Below are 23,268 nucleotides of genomic sequence, written 5' to 3'. Positions count from 1 at the left end.
GGCCAACCCAGGAATACAGCTAAAATTGGAAAGCAATGAAAAAGTACCAAAGGCAGACAATATCAGTGCACTGCAGCAGCTCACGTTCCTGGCTGAAGTGAGCAAACAATTCACTTAGAAGATGAGCTGTTTCTCCCCATAAATATTCCTTAAGCAGCATCCAGTTTTCTAAATGCGTGTTACTTCAAATTATTTCCCATGTAATTACCACAGCTGGCTTTGTTTCCAGATTGCCCAGGACCACTGAAATAAAGATCTGTCTTATTTCTGCTAAAATTGCTCTTGAAGATGGTCAGTTATTTTGATGGGGTCTACAGGCCTCATATTTAATAATAATTTTTAAAAAAATACTGCGTAGCTCAAACACAAAGCTAGATTTCCATGTGTTTGGGTAAGAAATCCCTAATCTAACAGATACTGCTGCCCCAAAACATTCATTTGTTAAACTACCAATAGAAAACAAACAGAAATGGTCACAAATATAGCTGGAGAGATTTCAAGACAATTATCTTGGAACATAACTGTATCTACACTGCAAAACTGGTGCACTTCACACCACACTCCCAGCAACATCCCAGTTCATTGGTTATCCCTACTTCTTAACTCAGCGTTTGAATACAATGAGAGGGGGCAAAACTCCCCACATCTCCTTCAGAAAGAAACCTTGCTACGTGAGTAGAGGGGAGCTTCAGTGATTCTGCAGAGACTGCCCAATCCATACAACTGTGCGGAAAACACAGATCAAGAAGTGCTTGTTGGAACAGAGTTTCCCCTCTGTGCAGACATAATCAGTAAAGCCCAGTCATGGGGACTGGACCACACAAAAGTGACTGTATAACATGTAGAAGCAGTTAATTTTATTACATTACTTAAATCAATTACGTGAGCACCTGCATTTAAGCGCTAAATAATAGTAAATGCAGATAACCAGATTCTTTCTTGAACTGACCATATGCATGCACAGCTTAATAATGACCTAATCGCTTCCAAAGAATGTGCCAACAGCTTCTAAAAAAGTGGGACTGATCATAGTAGATGGGCTGAATCCTGAAAGAATGTCTTTAAATCACAGTTCCATATATTTCAAGTCTGAATAGGCCTTGGTCAAATTCATAGTAAAATTTGATTCAGAGCATCAGGAGAAGAGACTCACATTATCTAGGTTAAGGCTCACAGGAAACTATTTGCATGGTTACCCTAAATTTAGACAGTCTACAAATTAATGCATAGGTCTATAGCAGTTTTTGGAGACCCTGCTCTGAAGTGTACAGAAAGATTCACTAGGGAATCCACGCAACGCTAACCTTGATGGCCTGAACAGGGACACAGCCTGAAGTAAGAAACGGTGAGACTGTTAGTCATACTGTTTATCAATGCTACAACATTTTTTTCTGTCGTTAAGTGCCAAAGGAGGAGAGCAGGCAGACTTACTTCCTAAATACCTATAGTAAGTACAACCCAGAGAAATTTCAGGAACTGAGTGCAATGACATGCATCCTCCCAGTGCTGCTGTTCCTCAGTCTCCAGAATTTGTGTCAAAACTCATTATTCATCCTACACTTACCAACTGAGTAGGTTGCCTGAGTGTCCTCAGAGGAGTTATGTTGATAAAAAAAGTAAAGGATGCAACAATTCTAAACGCCAACATACCTGAGTGTGCTATCCATTTGTTAGGAAATGTGCTTGTCATATTGTTAATATATTGTTAATACACTGCCAATGAAAAAATTCCAACAGTTGTAAAAACATTACATCCAAAATAATTCTGTGAAATAAGGGGAGGTCTGTAGTGTAATTTTAAAATGCAGAAAGTTGCAGAAAACCAAAATGAGCACTACGATCTGGCAAGCAAATACAGTTCTACCAGTGTAAATACAAGAGAAGCAATCCGATGGTAAAATCAGGGTATTACTGTCCCTAGTACCTACAGGCTGTTGTAGGTTTTTTTGTTTTGTTTGGGGTGGTTGTTTTGTTTTGGGTGGGGTTTTTTTACCCTGAAGAGGCTATTGATTTAAATTCTTTATTTTATCTGCGCCATAAATGGGCTAGCCTCAAACTAGAATGGCAAATGAAACAATGGTATCCTATAACTACGAAAATCTAAAAGAATAAGGTTAATTTATTGTGTTGGTTAACATTCAAGTGCACAAAGAGGAAGGCCTGCCCTGCAGTTGTGGGCAGGGAGAAGACAACTGATTGGGAGGAAGCAAACTTCAGCATCTTAGCTAAGCTCATTACTGCAAGCAAAAGTGTTTATGTAGAGCTCCCATCAAGTAGGGAATTTGCAGAGCCACAAATATCTCAAAATCAAAGACTGCTATTTAATCAAGTAAAAGTCAACTTTAAAAATCAATCAGGAAGAATTTTAAATATAAATTAGGACTAATTAATCAACTGAAGGTTGTTTTTTGGTTGGTTTTTTTTTTCCATTTTGAAAAGGTCTTTAAAAAGTTCAAGCTTTTATAAATCAAAGCTGTTCCTTTTTAGATCCTTCCAGGATGTTCAGACTTCTGAATGCCATCTAGTTTGCCTTTATACACAACAAGCCAGATACTGATAGTAGTTGAAAAACATGCACAGAAACCTGAACTTTGCTTAAAAAATATTTAATATGGGATGACTATTCCTGATATAGGGCAATCCAATTTCTATGAAAATAATTTACAGCGGGTCAGAATTATCCCATACTAGCACCTGAATTTCCAGTTTTGTTACTGAGTTTACACTGGCAGAAATGGGGAACTGATAATGCACTAGATGAATTTGATTTCTTAGCTACTCTAGACATGCCTTCCAGCTCTCACTGAAGGCACCAGTCAGGTTCTGACATATTCTAGAAATGTTTAACCTGTAAAGTAGATAAAGATGCAAGGGTCAGAACAGGACAGGAGATGATTTTTCTGTCACACAAAAATTTGTACGATCTTAAATCTGCACTGGAATGAAATCAAAATTTTTGTCCAACTCATTCCTCCAATCCAAAAGACAGTAAAGGTTTGTTTGCCCTCTGACTGCTTGCTGGAGAACACGAAGCTGGGTTTTCCAGATGAGTGTTGTCCTCATGTAATTACTAGCTGCTCTGAAGAATGACTAGTTTCAGTGAATCAACATTTTCCAGTGAAATGGAGCTTTACCAGAACATTCCTTATCAACGCCAGCTTAGATTGCTTTCTTGTCCTGCTTGATTTTCCTCCCCACTTGTCTTTAAAAAAACCCCACAACACCCCCCCCACTCCCAAACAAACACCACCACTAAAAAAAAAAAAAAAAAAAAAGACAACTGTATGCAGTCTGGAAAGTGGATACAATGCTATCTACCAACACGATTAGTAGGTGAGGTTTCCTGGCTAGTGCTCCTCCTTCTTCAGGTAGCCACAAAAGGTAAAAGATGCCAGTCAGCAAAGATCAATAGAGCAATCAGGGTACACTCTCTGCACAAAAGCCTTGACTGGGAAGGAGGTAAGAAGAGAATCAGGCACTGTAGCCAGCATATGAGAAGTCATCAAATAAATGCATGACCACATTAGAAATTTTAAATAATTGCAAATATTAAAACCATGAAACATCAATACAATAGGAATTAGGAATTTCCCTAGAACTTTGCACCAAAACTAGTCACACATGAGCCTCTTTTTGATATGCAGTCTATCAGTCTTCCAGGCACTCAAGCAGATATGTTAGCGGCCGTCTCTGAAAGATTTATTAGTCAATTTTGAAGTTTTCTGAGAGTACCACAGCATTATTTAACCTTGTACAGTAAATGCTGGGGAAAAAAGTGATTTGTAAACAAGTAGGCAAAAAAGACACTCCTATAGCACACTCATACCTCTTCTTTCTTTTGATATTTTTTGTGATCATGAAACTGTCTTGTGAATTGGATTACATGACCTTTAGAGGTCCCTTCCAAGTAAAACCATTCTATGATTCTATTGGGAAGTTCAGGAACTTCATAGGATAATAAAGAGCTTATCGTTCATTATTGGAAAAGGTGTGTGTTTGTCTACCCACAGGATGACAGACAAATTTCTATCGTTCACTGACAAATATAGGCCCTTATCACCATGGTGACAGCTGAGAGATGTATTCACCATAAAGCATTTGCACTACTACTTGTCTATTAAGTATAATCATTATAACAGACATGTAATAAATAGCCTTGCCATCTAAACTAACAAGTATTCTTATCATCCAGACCCTAATTCTACACATTTTCATTCCCTGTGGCTACTACATCTATTATAATGCAGTTAGTCACATCTTCATTTTATACTTAAAGGTTTATTGCACTGTAACTTCCCTACTAAACAGCCTCTAAATCTAGCCCCTACATCACCCCAAGGCTGACTTGTAGGACACTGATCTGACAGTGTGCTGCAATTTAATTCTGGTTTTGAGCCGAGTTTCAGTCTGAGAAGATGATGTGATGCATAGGAAAAATGAGAGGAATCACACAATAAAGACATCGGGCTGGAAGACAGCATGACTTAAGAATATGTTGCTGCCACAGATTTATTTTTCTATCTTAGGCAAATGCTTTGATCTCTCTGCTCTCCCTTCATCCCTTCAGTTCAGCAGAGATCTCTGGCTGTCTGTGATGTGGATGTAAAGGCAAGCTCTTCGGGGAATAGAGGCATCTCACTGTGTTCATCCAAGACTTGGTACACCGAGATTCTAACCTCAGTAAGGCACTCCAGGAACAAGTGACATACAAACTAAACCACAAAAATACTTACTAACCTGAACTACCATTAGTTATCTCAGATAGCAATGAACACATTTTATAGTCACAGGAAATAACCCAAAGTAGGTTTTATTACACTTAATTCTTTGTGTCAGACTGTTATAGCAGTGCCTTAGCTTTTTACATGACAATCAAGCTCATACAGGATGTTTTGAACTATTTTCTGAACTATTTGAACTATTTTGGCATGCTAACTTCATGGCAGCCAACTCACTTCTCAGGGATGTGTTTTAGTTACTAACATAGCACCAGCAGCTGCCTGAAGCTGCCTTTGTTGCTCATGTAGCAATTTATTTCATTAAGCTTTCCCATTCTTAAGACTGGGTTTGGATACAATCCATGTTAGTTGACACTGGGGCAGTATACAGAATTAAAGTTTGTAAATCTCACAAGAACAGCCTTGTAAACAAAACTTCTACTACAAAGACATCTTTACATTGTAGATAAAGCCAAAAATCTGGCCTATACTGACTGCAAAAACTGAAGAGACCGCCTTCCCACTGGCAGGAATTTGATGTAATACTAACCTTTGCATAGAGCGCCATGGGAAAGCATACCTATAAACCGCTTTGTAAATTGTGAAGAATGAGCCAACCTTGAAGCTACATAGATTAGCACTAGCTGCGGGCAAACTACCTGTGTGAGAATAGGGGATTCTAGCTATTCTACTTCAGCTGGAGAAATATGACACTGAAGCATCACTAAGAGAGTCAATGCTATAAACAGATACCAACTCTCACGTTTCTGTACTCGAGTTGAGGGAGCAAGGAGATACTGTGTATGCTCTTGCTGAAGAAAAGTAATATTGCAAGTAATATTCCAAATACATAAACTAAGACAGAACAAAAGCAATATCTATAGTGATTTCTGTACACACATAAAGAAACTAGGACACAGGCAACCACACAAACATTGTTGTAAAACATAGCTTCATAAAACCTCAGCAGTTATAGATCACAGATACAAGCAGTGGGTCATGCACCTGAAGGAATAATGTTTCAGCCCTGACACATGCATCAACAATGATCACAGTAAACAGAACAACTTGTATTTTGGCTTCTGTTTAATGTTCTTCTGTATGGCATTGTTCACAGATTTTATTTTTTTGGGGTGGGGGGTGAGGGTAAGGGAGGGCAGGTTCTGTGAAAGGAGAAATAAAACATGAAGAGGTTGTATAGGAACAAATGACTGAAACTATTGCATTTCTAAAGTCTTTTTTATTGGGTTAATGTATTTATTTTTGATAATGGGCTAAAAGTGCCTGGTAACTTCAATGGAAAAAATAAACCCAGTATGTGTGATTTTTAGCCATTCAATGCATTTCTCCTACAGAGATGCCTCAATGTTAATTTGTCCCTTTTGGCTCAACCTTTAATTTTTCAGCAAATTTCACTGTATTACTGCAGCCTTCCACCCTCTGCCCCCCTTTTCATACATTAGGTTGACAGATCAGGTGATTTCTCTGCTCAAAAACTCTCACATCTGCATGTGCCCTGAGCTGCCTTTCAGTGCACTGAAACACACTTTTAACTTGCTTGGGCTGTGGACCAGGGCTTAGATCCAGTCTAAGTAAGTATTCATATAAAAGTGGATCTCTGCTGTTAAGGTGCAGCTGGGAAGGAATGAAAATGAAATCATGAAGATACAATTCTGATGTAATTTTACGATTTGATACTTCCCCCAGCTGCCAACCACAAGTTTGGGAAAATCACTGAGGGGGGCACAAAAATCTCCTTTTTTAACAAATCCGAGGTGTCCTTAAATGCTCAGTGCACAGGAAAGTGAAAAAAATGTTGCAGTAGCTGTTTTAAAACCTCACACAGAGGAGGCGGATAGCAGGAACTCTGCATGCATCTCATGAATGTTCTACTTTCCCCCTTTGAATACAGAGATCAATCTTGGACAGAGTGTTAAAGCCTCGCCATGAAGGGCTATTCTTTGCTATTACTTTAGGCTAAAACAAAAGACACTTCAGGAGATACAATCATTGCTGCCTAGTTCCTTTTCCTGGGCTCCTACAATGGGCCCCAGTTCTTTTTTTTTTTCTTTTTTTTTCTTTTTTTTTCGTTTTTTTCCTCCTTCCACACATCTTTCTCTTATTTTTTTCTTCTGTCCTTTTACTCTTTCTTTCTGCCTCATTGAATCCATTAAGGCCTTTATATAGCCTGCTATTGAGAAATAAATTTTCTTTGGGTCTAGTGACTGAGTCTTAACTGCTGGCAAGCAAGGCTTAACTCCTGATGGGAGGGCAGAGAAAATGATGGGTAAGAGGTATGAAAAGTCCATCTCTGAATTTGGGGTCTTTGAGCACACCGGATACCTTGCAGTGTCTTGCTGGTAATCAGCTCAAGGAAAAGGAACATCCTCATCCTAGCAGTTTTTCCACTTCTTTAATGCCTTAGCCTTGATACACTGAGTTATCTTTCTGCTCATATTTTCAACCAAATTACTATACTCTTTCCAATTATTTTCCTTAGTTTAGGTCCATATGCCAGTTCTTTTTTCACAGTTGTAAATTAGAAGGCACTCTGACATCAACAGAGATGTGCTGCTATGAAAGAGATGTAAAATTGGGTCCTCTCTCAATTAATACAAAATTATCCAGTCAGAAATATAAGCACTATTCAGGTCTGCCAACAGTGTGATAAACTATTTCAAAGGCACTAAAAGCCAGATTTAAACTGAGTGCACTGCAGTTTACTCCAGCACCAGAACAGACCTGCATGCAGGCTGAAGAACCTATCACGCTGGGGTGATAAATGAGGTTTTATACAGGTGCACAATGCAAGTGAAGCAAGGGACCTACAGAGGGGCCAAGCAGAGACCTGTCAGGACAGAGAAAGAAAATCAACCCATGGCCCTATCTAGCATAAGAAAAGGGGTCTGCACACAAAAGGCCAGCTTTGCAGGTGTATGCAGGCTGGCATAGAAGCTGCTGGCCCTGCCTGCCTTTCTTGGGGTGAGAAGCTCCGCGGGGTCAGTCTTTTGCCATGGGGATACATTCTAACAGTGACAGCCTTGGCAGATGATTTGCAAAATCTAAGGCTTGGAACGAAGGGGAAAAGCCTTAAAATCTTGAAGTTCTGAATAGCTGCTACATAAAACTGAAACCATCTCAACTATCTGAGAACCACAGAAATCATTCACAAAATATAAACCAATGAGTTGGGGGAAAAAAAAAAAAAGGGTGAAACAACTTACTATCAGTGTGCCCTCTATTGTCTCCAGTCTGGATAATGAAGTTATCTGGGGCGGTGGACAGTGAAACACCCATAAATCGACCTGCACTCCCCAGCACTGCAAATGCAGGTGGAGGACGGATCATGACTATAGAAAGAGAGATAAGGGGCAAATGTGTAGAGTCCAATAGCAAGAGATGACACTACACTCACCCAGCCAGAGCCTGACAGCCTACATCTCGCATTTTAAACTGTTCACACAGATTAAGAGGTTTTCCTCAAAAGAAAAATGAAAAATAAAATGTAACCAATAGTTAAGTACAGTTGCATCCTTTTTTTTCCCCCAGTAACACATAAAGAGGAGTTTGATTTGTTGGAATAAATTCTCAATAACTCAGATGTCTATTTTGTATTGAACTGTTCAGGCCTATCAGAAGTGCAACCTGGGACCAAAGGTCTTCAGAAGCAATAGAGAGTGAAAAAAAACAGGGCCCTACACCTTTAGTTAAACCTCGCTAAAACAGGGATGCTAATTAAGTGTATTTTAGTACATTTCATTTGACATCTTATTTATGAATTAAAAATGGTCTTACAGTTTTCAGTGACTGTTTCCTGCCCATCACATTCACAGATTAACCATAACATCAAAACAATTTACCAAGCCATTTTCCTATTATTGTTAATAGGACTATGTTAACATGCCCTAGTCAGGCAGGCCGTACCTTACTGTTTTACCTCTGGTCTTTTAACACATAGAATTAATATAGACTTCCATAAAATTTCTTGTCGATTTACACTTAAATGGCCCTTCACTGCATTCAGCTCAGCAAATCAAACTGATCTCTGGAACTAATTGAGAAGTAAGGAACAGCGCAGCATTGGGAAGGACAACAGCCATGCAGTTACAAAATGAATTTCACAATGTCCAGCTTAAGATCCTCATATTGACCACAGCTAGAAAATGCACTTAGCAGCCTTTACAAGACACTTGTCTAAGTTTTACATGTAAAGCTTAAATAAAACATTTAAACCAGTAAAAATCTGGGAATCCGTATGGAATCTAACCAAGTTAGATTAGTTTCCAACTGGAAAAGGGGAAACATAACCCCCATTTTTAAGAAGGGTAAAAAGGAAGACCCAGGGAACTACAGGCCAGTCAGTCTCACCTCCGTGCCTGGCAAGATTATGGAACAGACTCTCCTGGAGACTATGCTCAGGCACATGGAAAATAAGGAGGTGACTGGTGACAGCCAACACGGCTTCACTAAGGGCAAATCGTGCCTGACAAATTTGGTGGCCTTCTATGATGGGGTTACAGCATTGGTGGATAAGGGAAGGGCAACTGACGTCATCTACCTGGACTTGTGCAAGGCATTTGACACCGTCCTGCATGACATCCTTGCCTCTAAATTGGAGAGACATGAATTCGATGGATGGACCACTCAGTGGATAAGGAACTGGCTGGATGGTCGCACTCAAAGAGTTGTGATCAACGGCTCAATGTCCACGTGGAGAACAGTGACGAGTGGTGTTCCTCAGGGCTTGGTTCTGGGAGCAGCTCTGTTTAACATCTTTGTCAGTGACATGGACAATGGGATCGAGTGCACCCTCAGCAAGTTTGCCGACGACACCAAGCTGTGTGGTGTGGTCGACATGCTGGAGGGAAGGGATGCCATCAAGAGGGACCTCGACAGGCTGGAGAGGTGGGACCGTGCAAACCACATGAAGTTCAACAAGGCCAAGTGCAAGGTCCTGCACGTGGGTCGGTGCAATCCCAAGCACAACTATAGGCTGGGCGAGGAATGGATTGAAAGCAGCCCTGAGGAGAAGGACTTGGGGCTATTGTTTGATGAGAAGCTCAACATGAGCTGGCAGTGTGCACTTGCAGCCCAGAAAGCCAACCGTGTCCTGGGCCGCATCAAAAGAGGTGTGACCAGCAGGTCGAGGGAGGGGATCCTGCCCCTCTACTCCACTCTTGTGAGACCCCACCTGGAGTACTGCGTCCAGCTCTGGGGGCCCCAGTACAGGAGAGACGTGGAACTGTTGGAGCGAGTCCAGAGGAGGCCACGAAGCTGATCAGAGGGCTGGAGCACCTCTCCTATGAGGACAGGCTGAGAGAGTTGGGATTGTTCAGCCTGGAGAAAAGGCAGCTCCGGGGAGATCTAATTGCGGCTTACCAGTACCTGAAGGGGGCCTACAGGAAAGATGGAGAGGGACTGTTTATCAGGGAGTGCAGTGACAGGACAAGGGGGAATGGGTTTCAGCTGAAGGAGGGTCGATTTAGATTAGATGTTAGAAAGAAATTCTTTACTGTGAGAGTGGTGAGGCCCTGGCACAGGTTGCCCAGAGAGGCTGTGGATGCCCCATCCCTGGAAGTGTTTAAGACCAGGTTGGATGGGGCTTTGGGCAACATGGTCTAGTGGAGGGTGTCCCTGCCCGCAGCAGGGGGGTTGGAACTAGATGATCTGTGAGGTCCCTTCCAACCCAACCCATTCTATGATTCTATAAGTTTGCCATTTAGAATGAGAAAGGCTCCCATCAGAACCACGAAGCAGAAAAGAAGAATGGAGAACATTAAAGGTTAAGACACTATGCACATACACAGGAAAAAGAAAAAATTAAATAGCATAAGAGTAAAATAACAAATTATGGCATTATTTACACATATTCAACCCAATATCCTGCTTGCATGTGCTGTGTAAAACAATACTGCTGCTCCTTTAAGAAAAGAAAGTTCTCTGCTTTGCTAAGGTGTTTATAACTTTTCCAATGATGTCATGGTAGAAAGTGAAATTCTTGACTGAATAATTAAAGTGATAAGTAAAAAAATCAGTGTCTCATACTTTTATGTTTATATGTGATAACTACATCACCAAGAAAGCTTGCAAGGTCATTTCTAGTAGTTTACAATGATGAACTGCAAATTATTTTTTTAACCAAACAGAATCCTTTTTAGAGATGCAATGGATAATATGAGGCTATCCAATGATAAATGAGGAGGAAAGTCATAAATGTTTCATGAAGAGATACTGTGTAATCATTAATCCATTATTTTAGCTTTTGACTTGCAGGACTATTTAATCAAGCATCTTAGAGAACTCATGTTTATGTAGACAGAGTAGCTATATCAGTGCATTTTCTTATGTAGCACTTCAACAGATGTGAGCACAGCAATACCTTTCAGCAATGCATTCTGTGCTATGGCTAAGAGTGCACCTAGAAAGTAAAAAGGGGTAGCAGGTGATAAACAGAACCACATTATCATTTTCTAGCATGTTTTCAAGACAAAGCTTGATAAGACAGTGCGCAAGACATTTTCAAAGTTGATATTATTTGAAAAACCAAGCAAATTTATTTTAGAGCAACATCTACAGCTTTTTACAGGGGACATAGCCTCTTAGCTCTGCATCTACTCCTCTATATTGTTTTGTAGGTGCTGGATACCTGTGAAAGCATTGATGCTTTCTGCGTGTTCTTGTGTCAAGTCAGGACAACACTCCTGACCTTCCCTTTCAGCATTCCCATCTATTTTTATTAGCCTCTCCTTCTGTTGTAGCTTTAAAATACGACAAGTGGAGAGACAGCATAAGGTTAACACACTCTAAGACGAGAATGATGTTGAACTTCAGGGAACTCAACACAAAGAGTAGGAAAGGATCAAAAGATTCAGATGCCAGAATCAGATAGAATAATGTTCACTCATTACTGAAGCCTGTCTCTGTGATACATAACGTAGTTCCAGGAAAACGTGAGGAACAGACTCTTAGGAGATTTGTCCCTCTTTCACATGATCCTGAAACAATGTGAGAAGGTGAGAAGGATTTCTCATCACATACTGGCCAGTGGTCAATGGAGAAGTGCAAAACAGTGCGGAAGAACTATTTGGGCTTGGATCTGGCAAAAGAACAGAAGTATAGTCTTTATGATACTAATAAGAACTCATTCAAAAACACCCAAAAAATATATGAGTCTTGGTCTTAGTCGTCATACAAGCAGTGTGATATTCTAATACTAAGTAACAAGAAAATCTTGAAGGTACACAACAATACTCTTTTAACGCTTCATATATCAGAAAATGCTGACTTTGTGTTGAGTCACAAAATGACAAAACCTGACCTACAGTTTTACAACACTGGGGGGTTTTTTGTTTACTAAATGTTCCCCAGACCAAAAGTAATTTTCCTCCAGCTATCCAGATTTTTTTCAAATTGATGTTACCCAGACAAATTATATCAGAAATAATTACGCTTATTGGCATTACCCAACTTCCTTTATGGAAAGGTTTCAGAGAACAAATTGGAACACACTGTAAATCTGACCACAGTTTACTATTTTATAAGGAACATAAGCTTTTTTTGTTGTCTGATTTTTGTAACCAAACCATTATTTAATAATGTATTCTATTGCCATAGAATACACAGCAAAACAAAGAAAATCATTTGGGGTACAAATTTATATGGCAATGTTATATGTTAGGAATATTCTGTAAGATGGAAGCTGTCTTTTTGGCAATGTTTATCTATAATATCCTTTGGCAGACCTGTTGAAGTCTTCAGCAGACTCTGCATTCTTTGTTCATTAGGCCCAACTCTTTGCAATACGACTGAAAGGGTCTTAGCTTGATTTTCTGAGAAATGTAAAAGATATTGCATATGGACAAGGGTAGTTTATGGTATTTATTAGATGTCAAATTACTCACTGCCTAAACCAGCCTTTGGATCCAAATCTATTTACTCATTATTATATTAATATCCCTTTTACAAGGAGTTTTGCTTTTCTCTTTGTGACTTGCTTTCAAACATAAGATATCACACTTAAAAAATACAAAGCTGAGGGTGTGGTAAAATGTTCTAATATCCACACTTGAAAATAATAGCAAGATTGCGGAGTTGCTTTTTAACACTTTTGATTCAACCCTTCCTCGTGTACAGAGTGGGGAGGATTAGTACTCTTTTATACAGCACACAGAACACAAGAACATAATGCAATGATATTAAAAAGACATGAGCAAGTTTGATCAGTTGTCCCATGACTGCGTGACATACTATATGCTAATTAACTGCCACTCCCATTCATTAATATGTCAGTGATGCTGACTAGGAAAGAGAGACTCAAGAAAAAAAAATCCACCTATTAACTTAGGTTATTAATATAGAAGTATTTTCAAGTCATTTTGTGTGCATGAATAATTGCAGGCACTCAAACCCATGCTACATAGTAACACAGATTATACAAAAATGTGTTTTAATCAGGAGTGGATGACAGAGATATAACAAGGTAAGCAAAAAAAAAGTATAATAATTTACAATATTAAAGCTATTATACAAATAACTTCAGATCTAAGACTGAATAACTAATGGCAAGAACCTCAGAAAAGGCACAGATATCTTTCTCCTGAAAGCCACCAGAACCACCTGAAATTATTTTGATATTATACATCTTTTGGAATGGAAAACTAAAATGTTTTGTAAGAAAGTGATGACTTTCAAGAACAGTAATGGAAAAGTTTGAAACATCTCTTTAACAGAGTCACAAGTACTTCATTGGGAGTTAAAATTTATGTTAGATTTAATATATTTAATATCTTAACATATTAAATATTCATAATCTGAGTAGAGGAGTTCTGTAGTAGTGCTAGTTGGAGAATGATGATTTTATTTCGTGACAGCTTTTAAGGCTTGGATTTTTTTTTCCACCACACATTAGGATGCAGAGTAAAAAGAGGAAACGAGTAAACCAACCTCTTGAATATTTCACAGAACACAGCTGTATGAAGATGGTAAGTCTCTCTCTCCCTTTCTCCATTTTGTCAGTGTTTCCCCTGTCCTCTTTCTCTCTAGCTATTCTGTCCCACAGACACCTTCCTTTGAAAATGTTTCCGAAGGTGATAAAACTTTAAAGATGTTTTCTGCTTTGAATAAATATGGTTTTTCATTGAAATTATTCAATCCAATTAAAGTATATAGCAAATTTAACAGGCTAGCCTAAAAAAACCCTTTTAATATTATGATAAAAATCTAGAAGTCAATTTTAAATGTTTACTGGAAATGAGTATATAATCAATTCAATCTAGTGTGAAGGACTATGATTGGATGAGCTTAAATATGAACTTTCAAAATGCCAATATATCAGAAATGGAAACTGCATCCCAGAAGACTGCTCTGTCAACTGTATTTCAGAGCATTTAATTCCTTTGTAGCATCCACAACACCTGATTTCCAGTGACTTTGGCTGTAATAAGTGGCAAGTGTTAGAATATTAAAATACTTAAATACATCTAAAAAGTGAACTTATGTCCAGGAAAAAACGTATCACTGGAAACGAAATGCAATGTCACGCATTCATCTAGTGAAAAGCTTTCCTTACTAATTACAGGAACAGAAGTGGAAAAAGAAATTATCAATATTGGCTATGAAAGGTCCTTACTGCATGTTTCTCGAGAAGCAATGGATCTTCTGCATAGGCAGACTGCTGAATACCACAGTGTCTCCTGAGGAACGTGGGGATCTACCAGTTTGCCTCCTCATGATTTTGGAAACAGACCTGCTGTTTGTGGCAAACAAATCTAAATAGAGTAAATGTATGTTGAGTCTACTTCTTACAGGACCCTGATCTACTTTTTTTAAGCTTGAGACCTATAAAGCTGAACACTGAGTATTAATTCAATTTTCTTTGCACTGCTATTGCAAGACTGCTAGTTATTTCTGCTGAGTTGAAAAACTTATCTCATTTCAAGTGGGCAAGACATGTCTCTTTCTCAGGCTGTTTCACCTAGCCTCATCAGAAAGGTAGTTATCAAAATCATACTGAAATAAATTCAAATAAAATTTAGTCTACCTACCAGTAAGTTGAGGTTTTAGCTAAGCTATCAGGAAAAAACAAACAATCACTCACAAACAAATAAAAATTCACAAACAAAAAATGTCAAACAGATCAATTTTGTTGTAGTTACTTCCAAAATGCAAGATGTTTCTGGGGAAATGGTATAAGCTGAAGGATTCTCGTGTGATACGTATATGAAGAACAATAAAAATCTGAACGTAAACCACAGAAATGCAGAAATGTAAAATATATCCTTTCCAAAATCACGAGATCTTCCACCTATCAGGAAATTATTTCAACCATTGCTATTTTTCTTAAGTACAATGCAGTTCTGCAGAACCTTGCATGCATGCATACATGTGCATTCACAGTACATGTTTTTTCCCCCACCCTTGGGTCAGATTATGCTACGGTAGAATAGATCTCCATCTTCAGACATTCTTTCTGATGGAAAAAAGAAAATTAGTTTTGCTCAGTTTCATTTCTTCACTGCCAGCTGTAGCTCCTCAGACAACTCTAAACTACTTTTATACCTCCCTGGAGTGCGTGCTTCAAAGACATATGGACACTTATCTTGTCATTCCCTTATATCACCTTTGCCACTCTGTATTTTTCTCTTCAGGTTTTTTCTCTCTCTTTCCTCTAAACTATTCATGCTTACATGTATCCCTAGACAGTCTTTCTCAGCATTTTTCCTGCAGTGACCTGATAAAAGTAGGGCTGCATAAATCTGTGTGTGCAACTACTTAGATGAAAAATGCAGTACCAGATTGACTGACACAGTTGGCAAATACAGGCAGAATTCAGCAAATAGTTTCAGCCAAAATTTTGATAGGAAGAAGGATGTGTGTGGTTGAGAAAGCTGAAAAATTTCACTCTAACATTTTCTAAATTAAAAGAAAAAAAACCACTCCACATTTCAAGCATTTCATTTATAAGTGTAGGCTACTAAACCAGAAACAAACCAAAAAAATCCAACCACGCTTCCAAACTAAATAATGAACCATTGAAAATTAAATGCACAAAATGTTTCAATCCACCAATTTTTTTCCTTGTATTCTTTGGTTCCAACGTGTGAAAGCAATGGGTTTTTTTAGACACCACTCCCCCCTCCAGAACTCTGTCTCTTTTCCTCTCTCTGCTCATTGATCATATATATACTACTCAGAACTACACCTGCTTTTACTCCAGGGGCAACCTCTCCATCATCCCATGACTCAGGCTGTGAAGTAGTGTGTCTCTGTTGGGTGTTCAGTATGGAATGGTATTCACTCAAAAAGCTACAAGATATTTTTCTTTTTTTCCCCTAATGTGCCCACCTTTATCTCTCTGAGGTTTTTCATTACTTGTGCTTTTGGTATTCCATTTGCATTTGTTGTAGGTTGTATTTCTAAATTCAGTCTGTTTATGCATATAATTTACTTGTGTCACTGAGAGTTTCAACTCCTGTCAGTTTGGGACAAAATTCAAATTTTGGATACCCCACGCACAGAAACCAACACAACTCAGTAGTGATTTCAGGGTTCAAGGAGTGGCCAGTAGTGTAGACTGCTAAATTAACAAGACCAAACCAAAATAAAACCAACCAGCCTCATCTAACGGAATTAGGGAAAAAACAAACCATGAAAACAAAGAGGAACAAAGCAATGCAAAGTATGACTGATTCTTAATTACCTAGTATTACAATTTATAGTATAGTTACTTATAGCAAACAAAATTATGGCAATGCCAGATGCATGTGAAATTCTACCATCCTGATTTAAATAGATATAAATGACGATACAGGTTTGGAGCACAAGAGGGTCATAATACAGCCAATGCACAGAATTTTAACCTCACCTTTCCAGTAGACTTTGTTCCTTTCCAAATGCAAAAATAGCAGATAGTCCAAGCAGCAAGGAGGCACAGTGCAAGTTCCCAGCGAAGATTCCCAATATGTTCAATTCCACCAGATATAGCTAGCACTCTTCGTCTTCAAAGGAGGGGGAAAAAAAAAAAATTGAAGCAAAACTGCACTACACATAAAACACTGGACTAAAACCAAATCAACTTCAACTAAGGAGACTCCTAGTTACTGACTACTGAAAATGCACCATGCTAAACTAGAAGAGAGAGAAGAAAAAAATAGAATATTCTCAGTGGATTTTACATCTGGTTAAAAACGAACAAATGTTTAATTTTTCCAGGTCAGTGACAAAATATCTTAAAATAGCTTTTGTATAAAATAAAAGTCAAAGAAAAAAACCCCAAATTTCTTTGAATTAATATATGACAAATATAAGCCCAAAAGAAAACACTTCAATAATAACAGTTTTTTAATTTTACTGTTTTTTCAAGAAAAAATTCTATCCTCTATTTTTACCTTATAACATTTATTTTCATAAATTTGCTTTTGTAATTGAAACTATAAAACCTTTATTTTCAAAACTGTCAAACACCAAAAATTTTCCAGATGGATTTTATTTAGAAAATGTTAACATTAAAACATGAATTTTTAAAAGCAATTTTTTTGTGAAAAGCGGTCAGCAAAAATATGTATTGCATTTACTATTTGAAAATAGTGTATTTGAAATACTAGCCACTCAGTTCTGAAAACATAAGTCCTCATATATTTTAGGAACACCCCACTCAGCCCAGGGCCAAAGTATTTACTAACTTAGTAAAAAAGATAAAGAGAGTGAAATGGGTTTTTTTGGTTGTGTGTTTTTTGTGGTTTTGGTTTTTTTTTTTTTTTTTTAAACCAAGAATTTGGGAACAGAAAAATCAAGTTAATTGCTAGTACTCACATAGGAAACCTGCAGGACCAGTTTCCAGAAAACTGGGTTAGCCTTTTATTCATGACAATGATTTTTTTTTTAATATAAGAATGATGTTGTAATCTGGGAGATGCATGGTCCTTTTATGTCCTTTTATTTTTACTTTAAGTAAACACTCAGATTAAACAAAATGTAAATTATTTATCAGCTCATAAATAAAACATGGCTACTTCTGGTTGTACGGATGAAGAGGTTAAAAAAAGAGCAAAAATTTATTCCTATAACACTCGATTTCATGAATTCTCTTTAGATTTTTCAATTGCTCTTAAGCCTAAAAGAAAACCTATAGATGATTAAAAGACTCTTATTTTTTTTTCAGGAATCTCAATTTTCCAGAACAATAAAAGTATGATTTAACTGGTATATGATGTCAGAAGTTGATATGAGTTTAAATTCCATACATTCAGAGATTTGGAAACACCTCATCATTTTTAAACAACTTAAAGTAAGATATTAGTCATTTACTAATTATACACACAGAATACTTAATTTCAGTCATTCACACCTTTTATCATCTTAATCAAATCTCTATAGGGACAGGTCATGGCTCATTCCATGTGTGTTTCCATAGATATATTTGCACACCTGTATACACACATATACACATTCACAGAAAAATTTCCAACATTCAACCTTACATAAATTATCCTGAGCAAAGTTTTCCTCTGAAATCTCTATTACATGTTTTCTATAACACCTAGGAGACCCTAGATTTATACTACCCTCCCTCCCCAAGACATTGTGAATGAAAATAAATGAACTGAATTTCACAGGTACTCCGATATAGTTAAAAGCCCTGTAATAATAATCACTGTATTAAATATATAATTAATGTGCATGAAGTTATACATATAATGTAATTAATTACAATAAAATATATTTAGGTTAAGAATTGAGTATTAAGTTAAAAAAAGTCCAACCTACAGTTACCCATATGAAATTATTCTTCCTTTTGCATTTGATTCAGTCATTGGCTTGGGCGATCAATTCAGAGAATATAAAGTATGATCACTGAATTCAAGGCCATGTCTAAAATAAATAAACGTTTGGGCTACCTGAGAAGGAATCTGATCTGACTCATTCTGCTTTAACCAGCAGTAGGTTGAAGATGAAGGGAAGTCCCTTCACCTGCCTCTAATGATGGAGTGGGAGGATGGAGACATCAACAGCTGGTGATACAGTGGGCAAATGCAAAGATCTAATTTTCACCAAGTCTTTCAGATGGCCATACAGATGCTGCAGAACCTATTCACACATTTCAAGAGCTGCAGCTGCTGTTCCTGCTCCAGCCCTGGGGTGCAGCCATTTACAATGTATGTGCTAAAAGTTTACTGCTTAGCTAAGGCAGGACAAAATTTAACAGGTTAAAGAAAAATCACCAAAAAACCCCAAACAACCCAAAACCCTAAAGCCTGTGGTTTGTTGTCTTATTTTCCAATGAATATAGAGGTAGATCTTTCCATTTAAAAAAAAAAAAAAAAAAAAAAAGGAGAGGAGGGGAGGGGCGGGAAAAGGAGGGGAGGGGCAGTTACACCAACTTTTTGCAATAGAAAGTGTTATGTGCTTAAATGTAAAATTACTGCCACCTCATCCACATTCTCCCCTCATCCGGTAAATAGCTTTATTGTGCAAAGCTTCTGCCATGATCTAGTTAAGGAGAGAAGTGATCTAGCATGGAACACCCTCAGCTAGCTAAGACCTGCAAACAACCTTAAGAACCATCATCAAAATTCACTTGAAAATGAAGAGAGGTAGCTTTTAATGAAGGATATATTTTAATCAAGAAGGGGAAGCACATATTTTATATCTACAGTCTAGAACTGAAAATAACTTCACTGAGCCATAACTATACAGAAAGTGATGAAATAGATTCTTAAAATTCAAGAATTTTGATTGTTGTTTTGCTTAGAAATGTTCTAATTTTTATTTTCAAGTGGCATACTACATTTTAAAATTAATAGTATTTTTAAGAAAACAAGAGAGTATACAATAAAAAAACCCCAAAATGTGTTTGGGCCACAATAATTCTGAAACAGAAACTTTTTTTGTTCAGCTTTATTTTCACTGAAAAAGTAATAATGAACAAATTTCCTTAGGTTTCAAACCAATTTTATTTTTCTTGCTATTTGGATGATAATTATGTACCTATGCATCTAAACATAAGTAGCATTTCTTTTCCAAAATGGGGAGGTGTCAACACCTGTAAGATGACTGCAGTAACACAAATCAATGCTATGGAGAAATTTGTAAACTTATTCAGCTACTGGATGCCACAGAGCCATGCTAAGACAGCACTCTGCCTGGGCTAAATATTACAAGTAGCTACTTGCCTGTAACGCATATGCCATGGATATAGTTGTGGTGCTTTGGTACTTCAGTACACAGACGAACCCCCAGCAACAGGAATGGCTCCTGGAGGATTGGTAAATTTATTTAAGAGAGGCTGGTAAATTCCTCACTTGAAGATTTGTGCATATCTGTATGGATGATGAACTGCATCACACCAGTCACTAATTCCCATGAATGCCACCTGCCCAGTCTCATGGTACCTCTCTCTACTCATGTCCTGCCAACAGCTACACATAGCTACAATCATTCCTCAACTTCCAGATCCATGAACGTGTCAACTGAGATATCAATTTTTATTCATCTGTCTTGTAGTGTGGTTGCAGAACTGCATGCTGTGACAAAAAGACATGGAAAGCTTTCAATAATAATTCCACAGTGCTGCCACCACATTGCAGAATAGTGAGCATGATGGAAGTATACGACTGATACATTGGCATACTTGGGGTTCAAACAGAGCTTGCAGAATTACTTAGACTCACACCATAATCCACATCCAGCTGTCAAAGTAATGCATTTCAGCAGCCAGTCACTTGAATTACTACACTGTTCTTCCCTAACTGCATAACAACTTCTTAATAAATGTTATTACTCTCTCTCTCGGTCGGAATGTGTCACATACCAAAAGGCAACTTTGCCTTGAGAACACAAGTCTCAGTGAAGATTCAATATGAGGATTTTTAAAAGCAACCATTTTCTGGAAGCCATCTGCAGAATGTCAACACAGTCTTTTCTAAACGCTCCATGAGAAGTCTCAAATAGCAGAGACACCTACCTTACCCATCCAAAAATCTTGGCCTGATTCTTTTGTAAAGAGTGTCATAGAAAGTAAAAGGCAAATTAATGGCCTCAACACAATTATTCCTGCTGCTCCCATTTAAGAGAGACACATGGTGCCAATCAACTTGAACTGTTAGCACCATAATGAGTATTTAAATATATGAAGTGCCATAAATTGTTTTGTATTTTCTTTGTTCAAACAGAACAAAGGTTTAGTGTTTCCCTTAGAAAGTAAGCAGCAACAAGTCCAGAACACATAATTAAACTATAACATACAATGCATACAAAGAATAGATCCAGGGAAGAGAAAGTCTGGCTCAGAGGCAAGCAGTGATTTCCTCAGCAGGCACAATGCTCTCCCTAACGCCATGGCCCGAACATTCCTGCTGAAACTATCTGAAACAGCAGCAGCAGATGCAGGTTTTGAAAGGAGGCGGCATTCAGAACATGAAATTCTTCTCGCAAAGCCTCAGTTCAGTCTGACTGCAGATACCCTCATATCCACTCTTATTTTTTCATTATTCAACTTAAATAAAACAAAAGGGGGGGGGGGGTGTGCATTTTAAAAATACACTATTCTCCCTTGCATCCAGGAAGCGAGGTTGATGTATTCAGAGGTCAGATGACAGAATTGATCACAGCTTCTTGCTCCTTAGCAGTTCAGCTTCTACCTAAAAGCTGCCATGACCTTGCATAAATCACACAATCGATAGTTTATCTTTCACTATGTTTTCCTCTTCTTCTCTGACCACTGCAAGTCCCCTACACTACCTTGTTCTCCTCGTCTCTTAATGCAGGGAATGACAGAGAAAGAACAAGAGCAGTAAAATCAGCATTGAAAGTGATACTCTCTGTTTTGAAATAACAAGCGTTTGAAAAAGAGAAGTCCTATAGCCAGATGCTCAGGAATAGCCAAAGCTGTGAAGGTTGTTTGCAACCATGTTTCATCACTTGTGTCCACACATATTAAAGCAGAGCAGAAGGGAGTAATTTATGCATATTGCATAATTTATGCAGATTGCAATGGGAAGAGGTTGTAAGTGCCTCATGGTCATTGTAAGTGAAATTATTGTTGAACAGAAGGTCTCAGTCTCACCCTAAGCATCCCCTGGTATAAACTGCATGATTTTGTAAAATAAGACAATGGGATTCTGAAACAAACTACGAAACTCATGGTTGTTTTATATTCCAAATATCAGGTGATATTAAAAGTAAAAATGAAAAATAGTGATTTTCTGAGGCGCTCTAGTTAGATAACTACATAAGCCTGACAGTCTCAGGGGAGTCACTGGAGATAACTGACAAAGCTAATTTATATAACTGAATTATCAAGAATCAGAAACCTAAGTTAAGGGATGAGTTCAAGACATTTCTTTGTGATAAAACTTTTCAATCGTCAAATCTGAATATCCCAGGAGGGATTAGAATGCCAGTGGCCATATGACTTAGCAAAGGTGACACTGCATGCCAGACATACTATAAAACAGCAGACATGTCCAGTAATGGCCTCCTAGATTTTGCTTCTTGAATTCTATATGCTCTCCCAAAGAAATCACACGTCTATCCTTTACAGCACTATTAAAAAAACCAGACAGAATCTGGAGAGTTCATTTTCACTTCAGCTGGTTTGGTTCATACTTGCATGAAGAAAAAAAAATAGTAATAAATCTTTTTCCTTATATATATATATATATATATATAAAAAGATTCATCAAAGCTGAGGATCTTTAAGTAAAATCCCCCAAAATTAAATGAGAAGAAATATCTAAGAAACATTTCCTTGGAACGTCTTGAAACTTTACCGCTAGAATTCACTGCTGCCACTGACATAAGACCTGAATGTACTTACCTTCAAAAAAGTATTGCAAATTCATCTACCTTGCAGGGCATTTAGGGGAAAAGATACCGGGTTCAGGAAGGTTATCTAATACTCTCTTGATAAATGAAAATTTCCATAAATCCTCACACATTTAAAGAAATTTAAAAAAAAAAAATCAACAATTGTGAGAGAAAAAAGCCCAAGAACCTGGGGACCACTGTAGCTGCCAGTACAATGAACCAAAGGTAGCCATAGGTAACCATTTGAATTACTACAGAATGTAAGATCACTGGTTAGTACAAGCCATTTTGAGCAGAGTAACTTTGAGTACACTGAGTTTGCTGGCAACAACTTAAGACCACATAAAACTTTGCTGTAAAAAAAGATCTGTCTTGCACAGAGACCTGAAGATACAAATCATTAACTATTTTTGGATCTCGCTGATAATGGAAATTGATGAGAGTTTGAAAATATTTATTGTAGGCATTGAGTTTGGGTTTTGTTGTTGTAGTTGGTTGGGGATGTGTGTTGTTTTGTTGTTTAAAAATATGCAGCACTTCAGTTTTTTGACCCAACCAATAGCCTGGGAAAGAAGTCAGGGGACTGGTGGCATTTGAGCATCTTGACCAGAATATTGAGGAAAATAAGCTCCATTGGTATTAGGGCTAATTTGGAATGCAAAGGTTAACTCACACCAGAGTAAGGTTTGTAATGCAGTAGTAGCAAACTATTAATTCTACATAGGACATTTTGCTTGTAAATAGA

The 23,268-nt window shown here is 37.8% G+C and overlaps 1 protein-coding gene across 5 annotated transcripts in view; it reads right to left on the bottom strand.

The window, feature by feature from the left end:
• SLC6A11 (solute carrier family 6 member 11) overlaps nt 1–23,268 on the bottom strand; it is a 105,108-nt gene that overhangs the window by 60,266 nt on the left and 21,574 nt on the right. For all 5 annotated transcript variants that reach the window (XM_054838101.1, XM_054838103.1, XM_054838102.1 and 2 more), the window contains one exon: nt 16,582–16,714. In XM_054838101.1, coding sequence (XP_054694076.1) covers nt 16,582–16,714 — 133 coding nt within the window. The remainder of the gene's footprint in view (nt 1–16,581; nt 16,715–23,268) is intronic.

This window comes from Grus americana, chromosome 11 (assembly GCF_028858705.1).
Source record: "Grus americana isolate bGruAme1 chromosome 11, bGruAme1.mat, whole genome shotgun sequence".
Lineage (NCBI taxonomy): Eukaryota > Metazoa > Chordata > Aves > Gruiformes > Gruidae > Grus > Grus americana.
Note: the sequence above shows the minus strand (reverse complement) of the source record. Positions and strands in the feature narration are given on the sequence as shown.